The following is a 22,153-nucleotide window of genomic DNA, read 5'->3' on the forward strand; positions in this document are numbered from 1 at the left end:
GCAAACACCCCATGGCTATACGCAAGCAACGATATTGTATCCTCTCCAGCTTGAGAATATGAATCCTGGCAGCTGATCGGAAGCAAAAACTGCCATATTCTAACACAATATCGTTGTTTTGTACAACTGAATGAGGTCTCCTGGATGGGCACCCCATCATGTTCCGTTAATTGTTTGGAGAAAATTGATTCTTTGCTGGCATTTCTGTTTCAAATACGCAATGTGTCTCCCCCAGGTACACTTAGAATCAAAATATACACCCAGGTATTTGAAAAACATAGAGTGTTGGATCGTTTTGCCGGATAGGTGAAGCTGGAATTGGGCGGGTTCGTGCTTCCTAGAAAAAACGACCATTCAGTTTTCTCCGTAGAGAATTCGATACCCAGCTTGAGGGCCCACGTGAACAGATTGTTCAGGGTATCTTGCAACGACTTTTGCAGAACGACGGGATTAGTACCCGTGATGGAAATAACTCCATCGTCTGCAAGTTGTCTCAGCGTGCTGTCTCTAGTTAGACAATCATCCATATCATTGACGTAAAAACTGTACAAGAGGGGGCTTAGGCAGGAGCCTTGCGGTAGGCCCATAAAACTGTAACGAGAAGATTTTGAGTTGCCATGAGAGTAATTCATGTGCTTTTCTGACAGTAAATTGTACAGGAAATCTCCAGAATTGGTGAAAGTCCACGATTATGAAGCTTCTCTGAGAGAATTTCCATGGAAACTGAATCAAATGCCCCTTTGATATCGAGGAAAACGGAAGCCATTTGTTCTTTGCGAGCAAATGCGATTTGGATTTCAGAAGATAGCAGCACGAGACAATCATTCGTCCCTTTACCTCGGCGGAAGCCAAACTGCGTATTTGACAGCAAATTGTTCGTTTCGACCCACTTGTCCAAACGAAGTAGAATCATTTTCTCTAACAATTCACGAATACAGGATAACATTGCAATCGGCCTATACGAGTTGGGATCGCAAGCCGGCTTGTTGGGTTTTCGTATGGCTATCACTCTCACTTGTCTCCAGTCATGCGGGACAATATTCAGCTCCAGAAACTTGTTGAACAAGTTCAGCAAACGCTGTTTTGCCAAGTCGGGAAGATTCTTCAACAAGTTGAATTCAATCTTGTCCGACCCTGGAGATGAATTGTTACATGAGAGGAGGGCAATTGAGAATTCTACCATCGAAAAATTCTCATAATCGCATTGGAGCGGAATATCGCGTACGACGCTTTGTGCAGGAACAGAATCGGGACAAACCTTCCTTGAAAATTTGAAAATCCAACGGTCAGAGTATTCCTCACTTTCATTGGTATGGTTCCAGCCACGCATTCTCCTAGCCGTATTCCAAAGAGTACTCATAGCGGTCTCCCTTGACAAACCATTGACGAATTTCCGCCAATATCCACGCTTTTTTGCTTTAATCAGACCTTTTAGTTTGGCTTCTAGAGCTTGGTACTTTCGAAACCATTCCCCTAATCCAGTTTTCCTGAATTTTTTGAAAGCGGATGATTTTTCAAGGTAGACCTTTGAACACTCCCTGTCCCACCAAAGTGATGGAGGACGACGTCGGAAAGTGGTAGCCGGTACACGTTTCTTTTGAGCTTGATCAAACTATCGTAAATCAAACTTGATATAAAGTTATACTCTTCAAGGGGAGGAAGTTCATGCATCGAAATGATTGCTTCAGATATTAATTCTGCAAATTTTCTCCAGTCAATATTCTTCGTGAGGTCATACGCAATATCGACTGACTCACTAGATTTTGATTCATTGGCGATCGATAAAATTATTGGTAGGTGATCACTACCGTGGGGATCTTGGATTACCTTCCATGTGCAATCCAAGGATAATGAAGAAGAGCAGAGAGATATGTCTAGCATGCTTGCCCGTGCAGGAGGGTTGGCTATACTAGTTGCTTCCCCAATATTTAAAACTGTCATGTTGAAGTTGTCGCACAGATCATAAATCAACGTGGCACGGTTGTCATCGTAGAGTGACTCCCATGCTGTTCCATGGGAGTTGAAGTCACCTAAGATTAACCGCGGCTCCGGCAATGCCTCGATAATATCAAAGAACTGATGGCGGCCTACCGTAGTCCTGGGAGGAATATATATCGAAGCAATGCAGAGTTCTTTGCCATTGATTTGTATCTGGCAAGCGACAACTTCAATGCCTGTAATCGATGGGATAGTGACTCTATAGAAGGAGTGACGGTTTTTGATCCCCAACATGGTTATAACATGATATAAATTATTTTATTCAAGGTGAAAAATTGTTATAGAGTGCCGCAATGTTTTGATGTAAAAATCTCATCAATCCGTCATGAAATGACTGAGCAATAAGCGTTTGAAATTGGACATTTTTCACGATGCGATCGATATTCGTTTTTCAATTTGTACCCCAATATGTTCCCGAAAGACGTAATCCTACGTCAAAAACGGTACATAAAAATGATAACAAAAATAAACATGTACTCAACCAACAAGTGTTGCCAGATTACAATGCAAAACTTTCAAAAGTTATTGGACAGTTAGGTGCACACCTTTGCCCCACACTACTCTAAACGTTCATTCCCTACATGTGGAGCTGGGAGAATGATTTGCTGCTACCGCGTTATGACGTGGAAACCAAAGCTCCACCATTCCAATGGAAACTGTTGAATTGAAATAGGCAAGAATGGAACACGAGCCCAAACGCAGCTGTCAAAAATAAATCTAACATTCGAAACTTGTCGGCATAAGTGAGAGACATGACTACCAATATAGAAAAAAAAACTCGAAAAATGTCGCGATATATTTCAAACAGATCTCGTACTCGTACGTACTCGAGCGAAATTATCTTGATGGAGCAGCATGGTGGATGAGTTGGAGCAGGCAGTTTGGACTTTCGCACTTTTTAGACCCTCTATGGACAGCAGTTGTGAGAATAGTTAAAATTCTACAATAAAAACCACGTTTCATTTAAATTTTTCCATTTTATTGGCTTTGACACTAATTCATTTCCTCACATTCGTACTCTCGTACTTGCTCACATAATTGCATGCAGCTTGTAGATTGTTTTTGTATTTTTGTTACTTCTATACAATAATAACTTTCTGAAGAGCATTAATTTTGAGTTCATAGTAGAATTTGTTTTATCTGCTTCTTGCTACTACTACAATTACTAAATTACATTAAATACCGCTAGAATATTTACGTTTACATTTACAAACTACACACTAAAAAGTGGGAATAGACTGTTGAGTTTTTTTTCTCGTTCGCTTCTATCATCGCACGGTAAACCTAATTTAATTTAAGCTGGATACCGTCTCAACGCTGAGAGTGAGTGACAAAATGGGAATTGAGTGCCTGGCAAAAGAACAAAAAAAAACCTAGAAGTCGTGCGTGTGCGTTTTGTGTGCGTGTGTATATGCAGGTATGTACGTTCCGAGGAAGAACAAACTAGATAACGTAATAATACAAATCATACATAGATAAAATTACAGATCAAATAGACTATCATCTTCGGTGGAAATAAGTCGCCTGCGTCGAACCGAGCCGCTCCCCCACTCACGCGGTTGGGTGACCCATGGAGACGCATGGTGTTATAGTTTATATGTACAAAGGGATACAAGAGGATAAAAAAGCTCATATTTTACAGTGTGTCACAGAGTACGAAAATAACGGAACGATGGAAAATGTTGCAAAGGAAGAAACACAAACGGTGCCAGATTTTTTTTTCTGCGTGTATTTTCAACTTGTTATCGTTTTATTTACAATCTAAACTAAGCGGTAGAAACAATCATAAAAAAAAAACAAAACATTTGCTCCTCAGTAAGTGAGGATGGGATATCTTCCTAGTTTTTTTTATTAGGTATAGTAACGAATGTTCCTTTTTTGTTTGTTTTTGGTGGTCAAGTTGTCTTTTTTTATTGTGTTCTATGTTTTACTCACTTCTCTATTTATAACTAGAAACGGGTCCAATCCGTTTGTCTGATTTCTTGTTTTTTTTTGTCCTTTGCATTTTTGAGGCCGAGCTTGCAGCTCAGCATTTGAAGTACATACTTATAAACTTTTCTCTTTCTCTGCGCTAGAACTACAATAATATAATACACTTAGTTAAGAGGGGGATTTTTTTTTACGATTCCTAATTAAGTATGTTTGTTACGGAAGATTGACAAACTCAATTTAAGTTGTCTGGTGGAACGCAAGTGGAAGATATGGGTCCTCTCGTTCGTGTGTTGTATGTTTTTTGATGGACTGAGAATTGCTTTCTTCAACAGTTTGAACAATTGCGCGCGCGCTTTACTTTATACTCTGATTGTTTAATTTATTAAATATTAAATCACTATATGTACAGAGAAAATATATATATAAATTCATATATGAACAAAATGTATAACCTACAGAATAATTAAACTATGAACAAAGGATAACTAACATTAGTTAGGGGTGACAAAATTTACATCTACTCGTCTAAAGTCTACAGAAAAAGCTGTACAATAATTGCATGTATGTGTATGTGTGTTTGTGCGGCCCTAAGAATTTCTTGGAAGAACTAAACGTTAATAATATTTTCTACTGGTTCTGGGGGTGGGGACAACTTATCATCCCCCCGAGACTAAATGGTGTGTGTGTGTAAATGGGTGTGTTGTCTTTTATTCCTTCACGTATTTACATCAATCAAAGCAACCACTGCTCCGAGTAAATTGACTAATTATTTGCTGCCGTTGGCTTGGTGAGTGCGTTGTTTTTTTTATCTTAGCTTGGACAGTTTGTGGTTTATTTTCCTCCGCTGGGAGAAAATGAAAAACAAAGTGGTAAACGATGTGTGTGGGTGTGTGATAGTGATAGTTTTTGGTTTCCGTTTTTTTTTTGTTTCTATTCGTGGTTATTGTCAGTGTTATCGAGTTTTTTTTTCATTCTGTGGCATTTGGAGTTTAAGTTTTTCGTACTGATAATACTTGTTTTTCCTTTGTTTGCTGGAAGGAAACGCGCGGTCATTGGTAAAAAAAAGGTGAGAGTGGAAAAAGTGACAGCCAAAATCGGACAATTTTGATAATGGTTTTTTTTGGTCGTGTTTCCTGGAACTTGAAAAGGTTTAATTTTGTTTGCTAACGCGTTCTTCTCGGTGCGTGTTTCTCATTGCTCACTATAACGATCCTCTCGAAGACTAAATATTTAAAAAAACAAGAAAAAATACAATAATAAACTATCTATTGCGAACGGAATGATTGTGAGATTTTAAGATTTCCCTCCTCTCGCTTCATCATCACTGTCTCTTCTCCTCAACACCGTCTCTTTAATGTATTAGTAATCATCTGTTTTTTTTGTTATATTCATTCTTTAATTGTAATTCTTATTTAACCTCAAATAGTTGTCGTTATTAGTTGTTGTTCTCTTTTTTGTGCTTCACTACAAATGTAATTTGTACCATTGGTTCACTATATATTTTAAAGTATCGCTCATTCATTCCACTATTTAGCTGCGCTGTTGTGTACAGTTCTGCTTCAAACACACTTGTTGTATATGAGGATATTAGTCGTTAAGATGAAACACTTAATTTTTTTTTCGTTTTTGTTTTTCAAATTTCAAATTTGCATCTACTTTTGGAAAGCCAATTCGCGATAGAATAAGTATGAGTTTTTTTTTCTTGAGTGAGAATGCATATATATTTGCTGCAAAAAAGGGGTGTCTTTTGTTGCTGTTGTTATCGTGCCGTAAATATTGAGTATGATTTTATTGGTACACTTGAAGGTGTACCGATTCTACGTCAATCGTTGCGAGTTATGCGCTAGACTGATGAGCTTTTGCTTCCGTTTGTGGCCTGCTTGCTATGGGTCACTAAAACGGTGGTTTGTTCAGTTCCGAGATGATAACCAACCGACTGTTTTAGAATCATTGACTATACGATCGGAAATGCCAACAGCATCGGTTTTTTTCCATTTTTCATTTGCATATGATCAATGTTAGTTGTGGCTATTTCTTCAGTAACTTTAATTCTACTTGAAACTCAATCGTGGGTTTCACTATTCCACAGAAGTATCCGGTGCTTAGTGTAACTTAGTTCCCACTGTTTGCCAATTATTTATTGCAAAAATTGATGAAATTTTGGATAAAACTAGTTTAGAGTGTAATGTTTACATGTGTAAAATTACGTCACAACCTGTCAAGTGGTTATCGAAATCGCTTCTAAGCTAGAAGTACTTCGACAATAAATTATGGGCGCGATCATGGAAAGTTCAGGCCAATTTCACAGGTGGATCGTGAAACAGTTGGGAATCGATAATTCGACCGTGTCCTGTGTGATAAAATCGTTCAAGGATACCCAGACGACCCAGCGGTAAGCTGGTAGCGGAAGAAAATCGAAAACGAGTGTCCCGTGAAGGCAAAGAAGGTAAGAGCGCAGTGCGAACCTTTCGATTCGGGACGTGGATAAGAAGGTCAATTCATCCGTCTGGTTCGTCAAGCAGAAGATGACGCGGGCCGGATTTCATGTCTTCAAGGTAAGTAAAGCGCACATAACCGAACCGATAAACAGAATACGGTGATCAAAACCCGCACAAGGAAGCTGTATCGCGAGTGGTTGGTGCAGCAGAAATGCATCGTAATGGACGACGAGACGTACACTAAAGAGGACGCCAAGCAGATCCCCGGTCTGGGCTTTTTCGTCGGTAAATCCCGCCTGGATGTTCCGGATAAGTTCCGGAAGAGGAAGATCGACCAATTGGCCAAGGAGTACTTGGGGTGACAGTCGATCTGTGGGTGCGCCAAATTCAGCAAGCCGTACATAACGACCGGCACCATCCACGACCAAATATATGAAGAAGAATGCCTCCAGAAACGCCTGCTGTCCTCCCACAATGGTTACAATCTGTCCAATAAAAAAATCTGAGCGATTATGAAGAGTAAGCTCCAGAAAACAGGGAAGGTCTTCATAAACTTCATTTGAAGAAAGAGTGGATGAAGGTGTGTAAGAAGGATGGCGCAATTGTTGCACAGGATTTGAAGCGTAGCGTTAAGTGCAAGGTGTGGGCATTCAGCCTAGGAGAGGATATTGAATAAACTAACTTTGCAAAAGCATAGCTAATATGTGTTTATTCATTACCCGAGAGTTAAAAAACTATACTATTTAAATTGAATTTTCGGATATAATTTTTATCTGTTGCATTTTTCCGAGTACGGTGTTTATTTCGACATACCCAAATTTATCAATTTTGTGTCAAATAATCGTCATTAGGGCGGCTGAAGTGCATTGCGAGAGCTCTAAAAAGACACTAAATTGGATGAATTGTTCGATGAGAATCAATGTCAAACGCAAAAAGATTTTGCCTCAACATTATAAATCAAATGAGTTGGGAATTATTCAAAAACCTGAGACTTTGATTCTTCTACTCTTGACACTCCATTTCATTCTCCAAATTATATTCTGTGTATTTGATGGTACCATGTCGATGAAACGGTTGTAGTCAAGGCGTTTAGAAGTATATCATAAGGTGGATCAATACGTCAAAATCACTCTGCAGCCATCAGCTTGTGATCAGACTCTTTCTTTCACGCTTCAGGTAAATAATCCCCCTTTCGCTTTCCTCTGTACTGTTTACATATCCCGCTCCCGTAGCACACTTTGTGACCAGACGGGCTCACCTAGTTTATCTTGCGTCTACTTTCTTGACTGTAGCTAGCGATGGACAATACTTTGAATGATTCATTTGTATCTGCTTGTATATATATATATTCATTTTATCTTCACGACACCTAGCCATCAATATTAAAAAACAATCGTCAAAAAGTGGACAACCATCGAAAGCTAATTTTCACTCTTCATCGATACTCCGACGAATTGCACCATTGGGTTTTTAAGCAACAAACAAAGATAGAGAAAAATTTCAGATAGTGGATACTCGCGGTGCGAGAGAAAATAACTTGGAGGAGCCAGACAGCTACCGGTGAGAGAAGAATAGAAGAGAGAATGTGGATTGTGGATAGAAAAAAGAGCGGAAAAGAAAGCAATCGATGAATGTATATCGCATACGCGGTGCGCTGTGAACAAAAACAAAATTGTTGAAACCGGCGGTGCGAGAGAAGATAGATTGTGAAAAGCCAGACAGCTTCTGGTGAGACAAGAAGAGAGGAAAAAAAGTTAACATAACAATAAATGGTGGGAAAAGGAAGCAACAGTTAAATGCTAGCAATAGAACGAAAAAAGAAAGAAATCGAGAAGGAATCACGGAAAAGGACAAAAAAGAGCAGAATAAAACAAAAAAGGGATGACAGATAACGGAAGGAAAGTCATGCAACGCAGAGCAAGCATGAGAGAGCATGGTGAAACGAGTGTGATTTGAGACAATGTACGTTGCATGATTTTGTTCATGATGGCGGTTCGTTCTTATACTTCCTAGATGACACAAACGTTCTAAGAGCAACTTCGCCGTCTCAATGTAGTATTACTTACATCATTTTCATTAGTACATAGTTGAGATTTCTATGCTAATAGCACGCCCTGAACGTATTTTGAGTGGCAATTTGCAGATTACGCGTGTACCAGTGCCGGTCAGAAGAACTTTCTTTGAAGAAAAATCTCTCTGCCAGAACGGGAATTGAAACTGTACCCCCGTCATGATATGTGCGAAAAATTTAGTCCATTTTTTGTTTCACTGGGTAAAATTGTGAAAAGAAAGATGTTTGTTTACATTGGCTCAGTTTTGTAGTTGTCAGTGAGATTCCGTTCGAGATGAAAGAAAATCAGCAAACCGTTTCGCGAAGGGATTTTTTCACTCTCATGCAAAATCCTGGGCTGTCGCGTCGTGGTTTGGGAAAACTGATGAATATACATCGTTCGACCGTCTCAAATGTTCTTTGAATGTTCCGGCAACGGATGAAAGTGGACCACAAGCGGAGAGAGCGGCGATTGCTCACTTCAAACGGAATCTGAACATTTCGACGCAGGACTTGGCCAAAAAAAAAAGATGTTTTGCAAAATTTCGTTCAGAAGGCCAATAAACGATCCGGATTGAAAACGTACAAGGTGCAGAATTTCCCAAATCGGGACGAATGGCGGTAGAGTTTCGCCCAAAACGCGCGCCTGCAAACTCTGCACGAAACTGCTAATGAAATACCAGTACTACTTTATTGATGATGAGACCTACATCAAAGCGGATTTTAAGCAGATGCCGGGACAATATGTATTCCACGTATAAAGACGAGTTTGCTATGGATAACCGTTTCAAACGGAACAAGTTGTCGAAATTCGCCCAGATTCGGCAGGCTATACGTACTTGTGGTAGACTGAGTGAGCCATTCGTAATCGAAAGCACCATAAATCTACAAGGTCTACTACGAGATCTACAGAACTGAGTGCCACCAAAAACGGCATTTGTCGTTTTTGAGATAGTGAAATTGAATCGCTGTATTTAAGCTTAAATAAATACATATACTTCTTCAAATTTGCACTTAGTTCGACAACTATAGCCGATTTACAGATCAATCGCAATAATTGTCGACTCACCATTTGAATTCCTTACAACGGGAATCAACTTCTGATTGGAGTAAACTGATTGAAAAGTTCTACTCATACATTCACTCAGTTCTCGATTGGATACCGTTATAAGGTGAGATTGGTAGGAGTCTACTGGATTAAACAATGTAATGAGGTACACGCAGTTGAAGCAGCGTATGGCTCAAGTGTATGCGTGCAGTTATTGAAATCAACAGACGAAATCAATGTCATTCAGTTGACTTCGCGTTCAAAGCTACACCTAAACTAGCGTTGGCAGAAAAGATGCTTTTTATTGTGTTACAGTGTCAAACGCACAAAGAAAAGCATCTGTTTTCAAGAGTGTGAAAATGTTTGTGTGTATGGTGTAGACTTCTCATTCTCTCCGCTAAATTCCAAGCTTGGAATTGTATAAAAAACAAACGGTTTCAAACAGGGAATTGAACCAAAGCCTGCGTTGCGTTGTAAAGGCTGTTCCACACAACCACGCTACACTCAGTTCAACTTCTATAAGACCAGGTGCTGATCTTGCTGCTTTGTGTCATTGTAAACAAACAACATTTTCCAATGTTTTAGTTGTTTTGGTCAATAAATCTGGAAAATGCCGAAGGGAAAAGTGCTTACCGAGAGAGAAGAAAGACAAATCGATACATTTCAGTAAGAAAATGTTGGTAACCGAGAAATTGCTCGTCGGATTGGAAGATCCCATCGAGTAGTGCTGAATTATTTGGCGAATCCTGAAGGATATGGTAAGAAGGAGAGATCTCCACGTAAATCGAAGCTCTCTGACCGGGATAAGCGGGAGATAGCTGGAACAGCTTTGAATGCCCCAAAATCGTTTATGCAAATAATGAAATATTTCAATTAATATGTTACTCGGGTGACAATTCGTCATGTTTTGGTAAAAAATTATCACATAAAGAGGTTAAAAGGTTAAAGCTTCTCATCTTACACCATTTAACATCGGAAGACGTCTGAGGTTTGCCAAAGTTCACATGAACCGACAGTGGGACAAGGTTTGTTGTGAAAAAGAATGATTCCAAAAGAATACATCGATTTTCTCTTTCGATAACTACGGCCTTACAGATAGGTTTTGCCCCAGTTTTTCCAAGTAGTTTGATAAACGAGGCTCCCTTTCACAATCCTCATCGAACATATCTGGAAATGCTTTTACCGCTGAGTTATTAATGAAAGAGAATATAGATGAAGAGAATCGATCAAAGACATGTATACAGAGGTAATACAGAGTCGATGTTCAAGCTCACTTTTGGGTAGATTCAACAGCAATGTTGTGTTACCTAAAGGCACCGTTATGTATATAATTGATTTTCCTGGAAAATCGCATGTCGAAGATTCAACACACCACTGGGAAATGTGAGTAGCATTTCATGACAGGACACAACAATTCAGCGGACATTGTTACATTGATGACTCCCTCGTCATCAAAATTACTTTACAGTCAGCTGTGGTGGAAGGGTCTTTCATGACTACAGAAATTCAAATGATCTCTACCGAATTTCCGATAAGAGCGAATACGCTGAGGAGCTGTCATTTTGGAAGGTAGCCATCGCCTCGCGCCAAAATCATTTAATGCGCGTCTTGGGTAGCACAACAAAACACAACGATGATCCTACTGATTCCTTTTGACTTTTTGACAACTGGTCACTCCCTCGTGGGACAGCACTGAGCTTCGCATCACATGCGAATTTCGAGAATATACCTTTTAAAAATATTACAAAACATTTGGAAACGTTAGCACATGGCATGACTTTAGCTTGGTACTATTCTTGATGAAAACCAAACGTCAATGCGCTGGCTGATTGCCCCGTATGAATAAGCGCAAGAACACATAAGGCGGCTTTCCCGTGCGGATTTCGCAGTGACAGACCGCTGCGGGGGCTCGATAATGCAATGTTAAGCGGACCTTACACGGTCAACTGTATTGACAATATGATGACATTTGAGAGCATAACGACAGCTGAACATGGCCGACGACGCAGAAATCCGGATTTTCTGATTTTCGAGCATCAATATCATGACATTTCAAATGGATGCATGATGTTGACGTTTTACCTCACAGACTTCCATACTGAGTTGCCAGATTTGCAAGCGGACATTTAATTTTTTCTTTTTTGCGATTGCAATTAAAATTTATAAACTTCTGAAATTGCAGGAATCATAAATGAAAGCATTACAGGTCTGTCCAATTAGAAAAATGTCGTATTAAATGTAAATTACTGTACTTTAAATAGCAAAATACAGTACTTTCACGATACAAATCAAAACTTCAAAGTAAACTGACAATGTGATGGTAAGAGAGTGAATGAAAACGTCTTAGGATTTTTTAAAGGTTGAACTCGGTCATTCTTTGCGCTAGCGAACGCACTTTAGTCTAAGTTGTGTGTTTCTTCACACTCCGCTATAAAATTTGGAGGATGAGAAGATCTGGGAAAATCACAGGTGAAAAAACATCACGTGTTAGTTCAGGTTACAGTAGAATCCCGATTATCCGCGAATAGTCGGGATGATTTTTCAACATAAAAACTATGTTTTATCAATACAGAAATCATTAAACTATCCATCTATGAGGCCGTGTATACTAGTGGCTAAATAATGTAAAAACCATGACCACAACAAAAGATCATGGGCCTACCACTCACTAACAAATTCCGGAAAGACCTATTGATTTACTATGGAACTCGCAGTCGCGAATAATCCGCACGGCGGATCACCCGCTCGTGGATAATCGGGGTTCTACTGTCATAGTCTTATTTATGGAATAAAAACATTTGTTTGCAGATAATATAATATTATATTTTCGCAAACTAAAATAATCTGGCATCTCTGAAACTGAAAGGATCAGACTGTATTTGTGAAGCGAGTATTATGATGTGTTTTTGAGAAGGAAAAACGAGTTTCAAAGTGTGAATTATGAATGAAAATTAACTTTTCCGAATCAAATTCTATGTGAATGCTAATTAGTTTTTTTCTGCAAGTGGTGAGAAAATCCCATACAAAAATTGTGTCTGAAATTGACGTTATATTATAATAATAAATTTTCGTAGGAATATCTGAAAACTCAGAGGAAATACGTTAAGTTAGAGTTCAACTAACTAACGCTTCAACTAATTAAATAATACCAAGTAGATATTTTCATTCAAATTTTACCAATTGAAAATTGCCTTTCAGCCTTCTAATCTGATGGAGAATAGTTTGGATCCCAAACTCGAATGTCGCCACTAGCCATCGCGGATACTTTCGTTGTCTCGGGTTGAGGGCAAAATATTGATTGAGGTTAGATCGGATGTCGAAAGCCCAGCTGTCACGATATTGAAGACACTTATTGTCAATCCTTTTGATCGTGTAAGGTGCCCATTAATGAGATAAACCACACACAGCGGAGCGGCTATGGTGTGGTGGTGTGAGTCGCTGCAGTGGCTCGATAGAAATGATGAGCCGCGACGTGTTTGTGAGAGTATCAGTGTGTATGCGCTGTTGAAAGTAGCACAGTAAGCAAGGCGCTCAGAAATATACTATCAGGTGAGCCAATACCTAAAAACCACCCTGACTCGATTCTGCAGTGATTCGGTTGTGGAATTTCGAATACCACTAAAATCATTGAGAGAATGCAGAATTTCAAACGCTTATGATCAATTTATCTCTCTCCCGCTCAAGTAAATATTTTCTCTTCCATTTATTACCATTCTGTTTTCAGTTACCGACGACCCCCGCCCCCCCTAATCAACTTACTATCCAATCAGTTGCACCTTGTACCATAGACTCGTCTGACATCCTGCTGTAATAATGAAAAATGACAGCTAGAAAACCCGTTAGAAGGCCGCTAAATCTGTTTTACTACAGTCCTGGGATATCCTGATATGTTCAGGACAGCTGTGCAGAAGTTTATGGACAAGTGTTACTTTCCGGATCGATGGAAAATACATAAACTAGTGTTGTTACCTAAACCATGGAAGATTCCTGATGGTCCAGCACCGTACAGACCGACATGCCTGCTGAACATACTTGGAAAACCACTGGAGAGAATCATTCTCAACAGGTCTGTGGAATGCACGAAGGGAGCCCGTGGACTGTCGTATAAACAGTTTTCGGAAATTCGGAAAAGGATATCTACGGTAGATGCCATTCACACAGTGGTCGGAAGACCCGATGTAGCTATCCGCGTTGACGGCATTGAGCTTCTTTTATTAGTTTAGGAGAGCGTCAAAGAATTTCAGGCGGAATGAACACGTTTTCAAAATTTAAATTATGAATGAAAATGAACTTTTCCGTATCAAATTAGTATTCTATTTAAATGAAAATCATTTTTTTTGCAGGTGGTGAAAAAATCTCATACGAAAATTGTTTTTGAAGGAAATGTAGCAAATGTATAGCCATATGTTTGAACAAAAGTCAGAAATACGTGTTTCAAGTAAATCAATAACATGATGTGAAAATTTTCATTAAAATTTTAACATTTTAAACCCGGCTTCGTGTCTTCTAATCTGATAGAGATTACACTAACGAGTTTGGGACTAATTGGAAGTTGTCACCGGACGTCGACACCATACCACTGTCATCGCGAATTCTACTGAACTCCAATTTGGAGGAGACCGATGGTCTCTAAATTTGAAGGCAGGTACCGAGAATTGTTCAATTTGCTGAAATCGAGGAGAAATTGATCGAAGTCCAAAAGTTCTATTTAGATGAAGGTTCAATTTTTAATATTCTGGTAGTTGAATTATAAGCCGACGGATAGCTAAATCTCTTAGAAAATTTCTTCCAAAAATAGAATTCTGGTCATTAAACGGATGCCGGTAAACAAGCAGGCCATTATCGCAGAAGACAAATCCCTCCAATTCAGCACTCTCTTAAAATAAAAAATGTCTTTTTTATATGTCTTTCACCCGCTTGTCTACTGTTTTTTCTTGTATTCGCGTGCTAGAGTTAGTGTTTGGCGTTTGTTTCCGCTCTGTCACCGTTTTATAGTAGGTAGGGCGTATACACGAGTATCCAAAAGTAAGAAAAAATACTAAAAACATAAAAAGAACGAACAGTTTTGGGGCGTCTTTTGCAGGTTAGCAGGTTCACAGTGTAAGTTCGAAGCTCTTCGCTTTGTGGATGCTGGACTAATTCAATGGTTTCTACTGTATTCGGGGGTGGGACCGAGCAGGGCGTATCCGAATATGCTTTCGTATTCTATCACATTGTTGCCATTGTTGTGGGACAGTTAGGGATGTCTATCTTACAAACGGGTGGTGTACATCTCCAGCCGATAGCAGTAGTAATAGCTTAGATTCAGTAGCGCGTATCATTCGGGAAGGTTTTTGCTCAGCAGCAGATTGTTGTGGTGCCCCGAGAGATGCCGCACCAGCTCCTGCAGGGTCTCGAAGTACAGCGGACAAAAGCAGCAGGTGTACCGACCGCCCGCTTCCGGTGCGTTGATAATGTTCCGATGCACCGAACAGAGATGCTTGAGTAGGTGGGCCTTTTGCTTGAACATTGCCACGCACAGCCGACAGGCGAAGGGTTTCTCTCCGGTGTGCACCCGCAGATGCGTCTTCAGATTCCAGCTCATCCCGAACGTTTTCCCACAATACTCACAGCGGTACTCCCTCACGGCGGTGTTTCCGGCCATGCTACCGGCGCCGCCGGTATGACCACCACCACTTCCGTTACCACCGCCTCCGCCGCCCCCGCCACTACCACCACTGCTTCCAGAGCAGCGGGCATTCATCTCGGCCTGGCTGTTTTCGAAGTTTTTCATCTGCTGAATCAGGTCCGCTGGACTGGTTTCCGCGTTGGGACCCCCGTGTACGTACGGAAGCCCGAGCAGATCACCTGGACCTCCTGGCAAACCGGCGAGGGCAGCCGTAGGCCATGGACAAACGAACGGGGCCACCGCGAGCTTGTTGTCGGCGCTTGGTGGACGTATCCGGTTGTTGTTGTTGTTGTTGTTGTTATTATTGCTAGGGTGGTTGTTGGGAAGCGCAATGTCGGTGGGTCGTTGAGAGTTGGGTGAACCCGGTCGGATGTCTGTGGAATGATCAATCGATAAGTCAAGATAACTGTTTATTTTGGGGGAACTCACCAGGCAGGTACGTAGGCGGCGCAGACAGGAAACACTTACGTGTCCTCAGATCATCCAGGTAACTCGGTACGAAGATTGGATTCTGGGCGGGTGAGTTGTGGAAACCGAGCCGACGCTTCCGTGGCCACGTCGTTTTCACCACGTAGCTGTCGGGCGAGTCGTGCATCAGATCGTGATCGATTGGCTTCAGCGTTTCGGCGTCCGGATGAATGTTGTACGCTTTTCGTCGGGTTCGGAAGGGGTCCAGGAATCGGGGTTGTAACAGATCCTGCAATGGAACAACAATTCAGGTCAATAAGGACAATCTCCCATAATTGTTAATCACAGCAGCTAACTATGGCAACATCGCCGTTATTACCACAGTAACATATTGTTACTCTTTTCCTTAATCCAAGAGTCTACGCATAACCTCCAATAACAATAGCGTGCTGAAATGAACCTACCTTCGCGGGTGTGTGACCTATCGTCTCCACATCAATATTCGCATCGTCCGAGTCCACATCCTGGGTCTTCACGATGGAGAGGTTCACCGGATCCGACGAGCTTCTTCGTCTGCTCGCGATCGATTCGCCCCGTCGTTCGGCTCGCTGTTCTGCACTGTCCCCTTCTCCTTCCTCGCGATCCTCGACATCCAACTCGTAATCTTCCTCGTCCTCCGGATCGGCTGGATCACCAGCGCTCCCACTTCGTCGGCCGCTTCCAGCGCCGCCTCCGATACTCCCACTCAGGTTCAAATGCGCCGATCGTTCCGCACTCTCACCTGCCGTACCAGAACTTTTCATACTGCTATCACCTTCACCGCCGCCGCCGCCGCCTCCACCACCACCCCCACCGTCCTTCCCACTCCCATCGTCCGCGTCATGTCGACTGATCTGATGGTGCAGCTGCAGGTTGTTGTTACTCTTGATGATCGCCTCTTCCACCTCGTCCAGATACTCGTTATCCTCCCGATCGCCTTCCTCCGAACTGGCCGAGTTGCGCTCGCTTTTGACGCTAATCTTCGGGTTCGTGCTATCGCCGGACAGTGAGTCCTGGCTCTTGGACCGTCGTCTCGCGTGATGACTCGAGGCGATACCCTCGTTGCGGTTAATGTCGACGTGTGGTTCCGATTTTGCGGAATCTTGGGGGAGAAGAAACAACAAACAATGAAGTAAGTGTTTCTAGAAGCCTCGATACTCGATACTTACCATTCTCGTTCGAGTCATCATTGTTGGTTTTGATCTGCAGCAACGCCAGCAGATCCTGCAGATGGTGATACTCGTCGACGGATCGCACCGTCACCTGGCCGGAGTACAGAAACTCGAGCAGCAACCGGAAGTAGCACACCTGCACATCGGGGAAATACACCGTGGTTACGCCATCCAGGATGGGCGTTTCCTCCAGGATCATTCTGAAGAAAAAGGTGAGTTGTGGTGGGTTTGAGTTCGAAGCAAAAAATATGGGCTCTTACCTGATTAGTGGACTAGCGGCGGCCAAGACCAGCTTGTGCGCACGGACGGTCTGCTTGCCATCGCAGATAAGCAGAAGGTCTGTTGTGTGCTCGCCCCTCAGTGCTGCACCGATTTCCTGGAGTATACACTCGCCGTGTTTGCTATACTGCAGCATCAGCATCCTAACTGGAAATGTGAAGAAAAAAAATGGAATCGGAGCGTAAACAAATTAGTCATTCCTTTTGGTTTTGTTGGGTTGGAAATAACGAGGTGCTGTTCGATCGGCAGTATCGGGTTCCGAGGAATATCGCCGATAAACCTGAGCCACAGTGTGGGAAGCGAAGCGCGGTTTCTCAGGAATTCGTAGTTTCAGTGAAAGTATCGACAGTTGGATCACTGGACGGGTTGGAGAAAAATGACACCTGTACAATTCAAAGAATCGGTAAGTGTGAAGCGCCTTTCCTTCATCTACGTTCTTTAATCAACTCTCACGAAACATAGGATGACTAAATCAACTTTAGATAAGTTCAAATTAATCTACTATCATAGTCCACCATCATTGAATACATTTTTGTACAACAATTTGTTTTTGGCCTCACATTCGCCAGTCCATTCTTCATTGGAGATGACCATTTATGCGCTTATGGAATTCGATCCATCTAGAGAATATTCTTCTACCCAAATCTGGTTGTTGTAAAATGGTTTCTTATCAAACGTTGAAAGTTTTGATCGCTATTTTCAAATTTTGCGTTATTTCCATTCGTCATCTTCCCTTGGAAGATTAACAGCAATGTTTCAATGAAGTACCAGGGACGCACACTCGAGGACGATGGAACGTCCACGGTTAGACAGAGTTCGAATTCATTTTCATTGATAATTCTGGTAGAAAACTCCGGACTCCGCAAGAGACTTGCATTTATAATTTAGACGTAGAACCGCGTCCTTCAGTGCCAAATCAGAAAAGATTTCACTTTTTACGAAATAGTTTCAACATTAATAACTATTTTTGTTGTCAACGTATTTTTATGATTCGCACACTAATAGAATCAGAAATGCTCTGAATTATTTCGATATGTCTATGTGGATTGGGAGAACATTGATCATTCAAGCAACTTGGTATATTTTATACCTTAAACAAATCTGAACGACTTGAAAGAGGTTTTTTTTTCTTAAAGCTTTACAAAAGATTCTAAGTCAAAAACTATAAGACCTACGAAATTATGGTCGATGAATGAGATGCAGTAAATTATTTAAATTTTCATTCAAAAATATCAAACGGTTTTTGACGTAGGACTACGTCTTTCAGGAAGGGTGCCAAATCAGAAAACAGGTCACTTTTTATAAACTGAAAGTTAACGTAGTTAACGTTTATAACTATTTTTACTACGAACGAATTCTGATGATTTGAATACCAATCGAATTAGAAATTCTCTAAGATTTGTTTGATATGCTATACAATAACCCCTTAACGGTTGAAGTTAATGAAAACTGGAAGCATTCCCATTTTTCCATACATTTGTTCTGCCGATATGTGTTCTTCCTTAACGATCCCGTCAATAATGAGCAACTAATGTATTCGTTTCTGACAAATAAACGAGAAACGCTGAAAGCTTTCGACGATTCTCTGCATCAGTTATTTATTTTCTATTAATACGTTTATTTTCACAGGTTCAGTTACATAGGTTTAAAGGAGCCAAACTTTTAACTATATTTTTACTAGAATATATTAACATGTTTCCTTATTTATATGGTTAATAAAATAAGGAACCGATTACTCGCGGTCGACTCGAGTTCAGAAAGGGTAACACATTTTCGTTAGGAATAGGATGGGATGTAAGAAGATTGTAACAATGTTCACACTCACATTCACATTCTTATTCACAATCAATTCTTAAAATTATCTTTACATCTAATATGTATTTACAATTTAACTTATTCTAATGTTAGTAGGGAGGGAACCGCTAAATCATCAGTTATTTGGTGTAAATGATCCGAAAGGCGCTGATACACGAATTAAATGCAGCGTTCGTTAAATGGATAATGAGAGAGGAGAGAGGAAATATAGCGATTTAAGCTCCACCATTTCTTGATCGCAGAGATGTTTGCATCGATCGATAGTAAATATTTCTTCGTATCTATCATAATAAAGAAAATGAAAATGAAAATAATTATCTACCAACTGGAAAATGTAAAACATGGCGTCCTGACCCTTACTTAACCATTTGTCGATACATTTGCTGATATTTCTTATAAAACGTTTCATTAAATTATACAAACATTATCAAACACATTTTTCATTTAATATTTTTTCACAATTTGCTAATAAACGTGTTACTCTTTTACGTAGAATGGATATTCGATACGGAAAATTTAATTTTCATTCATAATTTTTATTTCAAAAGTATGTTTATTCCAACTGAAAATCCATTATTGTTTTTTTCGCTTCTCAAATTCGGAAAATGTAGGTCAATATCATCAACGCTGATGGTGGTGATGGAACAAATATATATTCACCTGTGAGCGTGCGCACGTCAACCGGAAAAAGGCCACCACGAAAACTGTTTAAGCTAAAACACCTAAAATAGAAACGCTTGCGACACTTGGTCATCATTCTCGTGCCGTTGTTCTCACGAGGGAAATAAGGAATTATGACTGAACCATCTTCAGCTGATTCTACAAAACTACGACTCTTTCCAAACCACTAGAACATTCTTCTAAAAAGTTATTTCTAAAAATTTCGATGTACTCCAAAATAATATCCGAAGTGATGAACAAGCGGATTTCACATTATAATCCCGTAGCCCTATCTCGAAAATGCGGTCGTGTCCTAGGCACAACCTCTTACATTTTATTAAATATAAAAAAAAATTAAAATTAACATTCATTTTTCTCAAAAACATTTGTTTTTAATTCCGAACAAAATATATGAATACAGTAACCAACAAGTTATCAATACATCGGAAGATAGACACTTCTAGAAGGAATATTTTTCTTAACAACGTCTTTTTCATGTTTTCTTTGAAAAATACTTGAAAATTAATTCTCAGTGCTATTTTGTAATTTGTTCGATATTTTTTTATGAATGAAAAAAAATTAACACTTTTTTACATGTCATACTTTAGCCAAAATTTTGTAGGTCTTCTTTTAAGGTTACAAATTTTTGTAAACATTTAGAAACAAACTTAGCCTCTTCTCAAAAATTATAATTTTTTTTTTAAATTACAAGTACGGAAAGTTGCCTTAATGGTCAATATTTTTACATCCTCAAACTTTCACTGCAATCTGGGATGGTTATGCCAAATCCTAGGGTATATGTGATATTTGTCATCCTTGAAAGAGTTGATTTCAATCATCAATTGATCTTTTCCAAGGTTCAAAGCCTCTATAAAACAAAGAAGACGTATGGTCGCAGAGCACGGTATGTAGTCATATAAGGAAACAAACTGCAACACATAGCCAACTTATGTATTGTTCTCGCGAGGCAAGAATGAATCATCTTTAGCTGCTTAGATTTTTCAGGGCTAATTTCTAGTTTTTGCCGTGATCTTGAATAAATCATAGTTCATTAGGAAATGGGGTGATAGCAAAAAGGAGTGCTCTAACAAATGGATTTTAGCCTGACTAAATCCGTGGCTAAAATGATGGCAATGGTGGCTAAAAATAGCTCTGCTTTTGTGCTTCTTTAGAAATGGCAAGAGACCCTTCTGAAGACACCCGTTTTGGAATACCTCACCGTTTATAGCTCCAGGAGAGATGTACGGAGCGCTAATTTCTCCACATCAGAAATTTGCTCCCAAATTTCAATATTCTCTTCTTCTTAGTATGCTCAAATTTGATCTTGGAAACGAAGTATTCCTGTCCAGGAAGACGATGGAAGTCGACCTTGTCGCATATAGTTTAGCACGTTTCATTATTTTCTGGACAACTATGATATCAGTCTGACCTTGCATTTTCTAGTGACGTCTCGTAATAATATGTTCGGCTTGCGTTCGAATTCTACCTAAACATTGATGACTCGGGACTCGGTTGTTTTTTTTTTGACGTAACGGGTGTCAATTAAAAAATGAGAACTTTTTCAATCACATATAAAAAAATTTTTTTTTCATCGGTTTCAGTATTCTTTATTAATAACATAATGTATTTTCTTCAAAAAAATTTCAGTGAATGTTTGAGTAAGGGTCGTGGTCTGCTGTTCGACGCAACTTTGTCGTGATGCTCTCCCAAGAACGTTGTACGGCACTTACGTCCATTTTCCGGATACAATTCCGGATTCTTGTAGTCAGTTGCTTCGTGTCCTTGGCCCTCCAATTGTTTTTATACACTAGGGCACTGAGTGAGCCAAAGAAATCCTCTATTGGGCGGCACTGGGGCAAGTTTGTTGGGTTACGATCTTTCGGCACGAACGGTATCTTTTTCTCCTCAAGATACGCCAGCGTCTTCTTGGCGTAATGGGAAGACGCCTTGTCCGGCTAGAAGACGTACTTCCCATCCGCGTGATGCTCGTTCAGGAACGGCAGCAGGATTTTATCGAGGCTCTCTTCTCGATAGATTTGTTGGTTGATTGCCAGACCGCTCGGCTTAAACCAAGGCTTTGAAATGCCCCGGTCGGAAATGGCGATGTACAACATTACTTTTTTTTCAAACTTGTGCTTGAACTTGTATTTCACTTCAGGCGGTGTGGATGACTTGTCGCTGGAGTAGTATTTATCATTTCCTGGAATATGCGTTTTGGACAGCGGAAAATAGCTTTCGTCGTCCAGAACGAAAGACGTCCCGCGGTATTTTTGGTCATCCACCGACAATGTGATTTAACCGTCTCAATCTGCTCCTCCGTGTACTCCGGCGACCTCGTCTTCTTCCTGCAGACGATTCCTTCCATCTTTAGGGGTCCGATGGATCAATACGTGGGAGCAGCCATATTTCCGACCGGCATCACGCAGGCTGGTTGCGTCCTTGTTGTCAAACAGCTTCTTTAACGATGTCTTCCTCTGCTTCGTCATTATCGTCACCGGAAGACCACTTCCGACCTTCCACGCTACGTTCAGGGAACCCAGGATACGATATACCGTACTGACAGGTACATTTTCTTCCTTAAAATGTGCACCGTGAACTTTTTTCCTTGCTGGAAATGCGTTTCGTAGAACCGTACAATGCGTTCGC

At 40.4% G+C, this 22,153-nt stretch overlaps 1 protein-coding gene across 5 annotated transcripts in view; it reads right to left on the bottom strand.

Annotated features, from left to right (window-relative positions):
- Positions 1–2,955: 2,955 nt before the first annotated feature.
- Positions 2,956–22,153, bottom strand: part of LOC129764956 (transcription factor Ken 2) — a 164,797-nt gene continuing 145,599 nt past the window's right edge. For all 5 annotated transcript variants that reach the window (XM_055764649.1, XM_055764647.1, XM_055764651.1 and 2 more), the window contains 5 exons: positions 17,014–17,179; positions 16,751–16,953; positions 16,007–16,683; positions 15,564–15,831; positions 2,956–15,508 (listed from right to left, as the gene is read on the bottom strand). In XM_055764649.1, coding sequence (XP_055620624.1) covers positions 14,784–15,508; positions 15,564–15,831; positions 16,007–16,683; positions 16,751–16,953; positions 17,014–17,179 — 2,039 coding nt within the window. In that variant the 3' untranslated portion in view covers positions 2,956–14,783. The remainder of the gene's footprint in view (positions 15,509–15,563; positions 15,832–16,006; positions 16,684–16,750; positions 16,954–17,013; positions 17,180–22,153) is intronic.

This window comes from Toxorhynchites rutilus, chromosome 2 (assembly GCF_029784135.1).
Source record: "Toxorhynchites rutilus septentrionalis strain SRP chromosome 2, ASM2978413v1, whole genome shotgun sequence".
NCBI classification, from domain to species: Eukaryota; Metazoa; Arthropoda; class Insecta; order Diptera; family Culicidae; genus Toxorhynchites; species Toxorhynchites rutilus.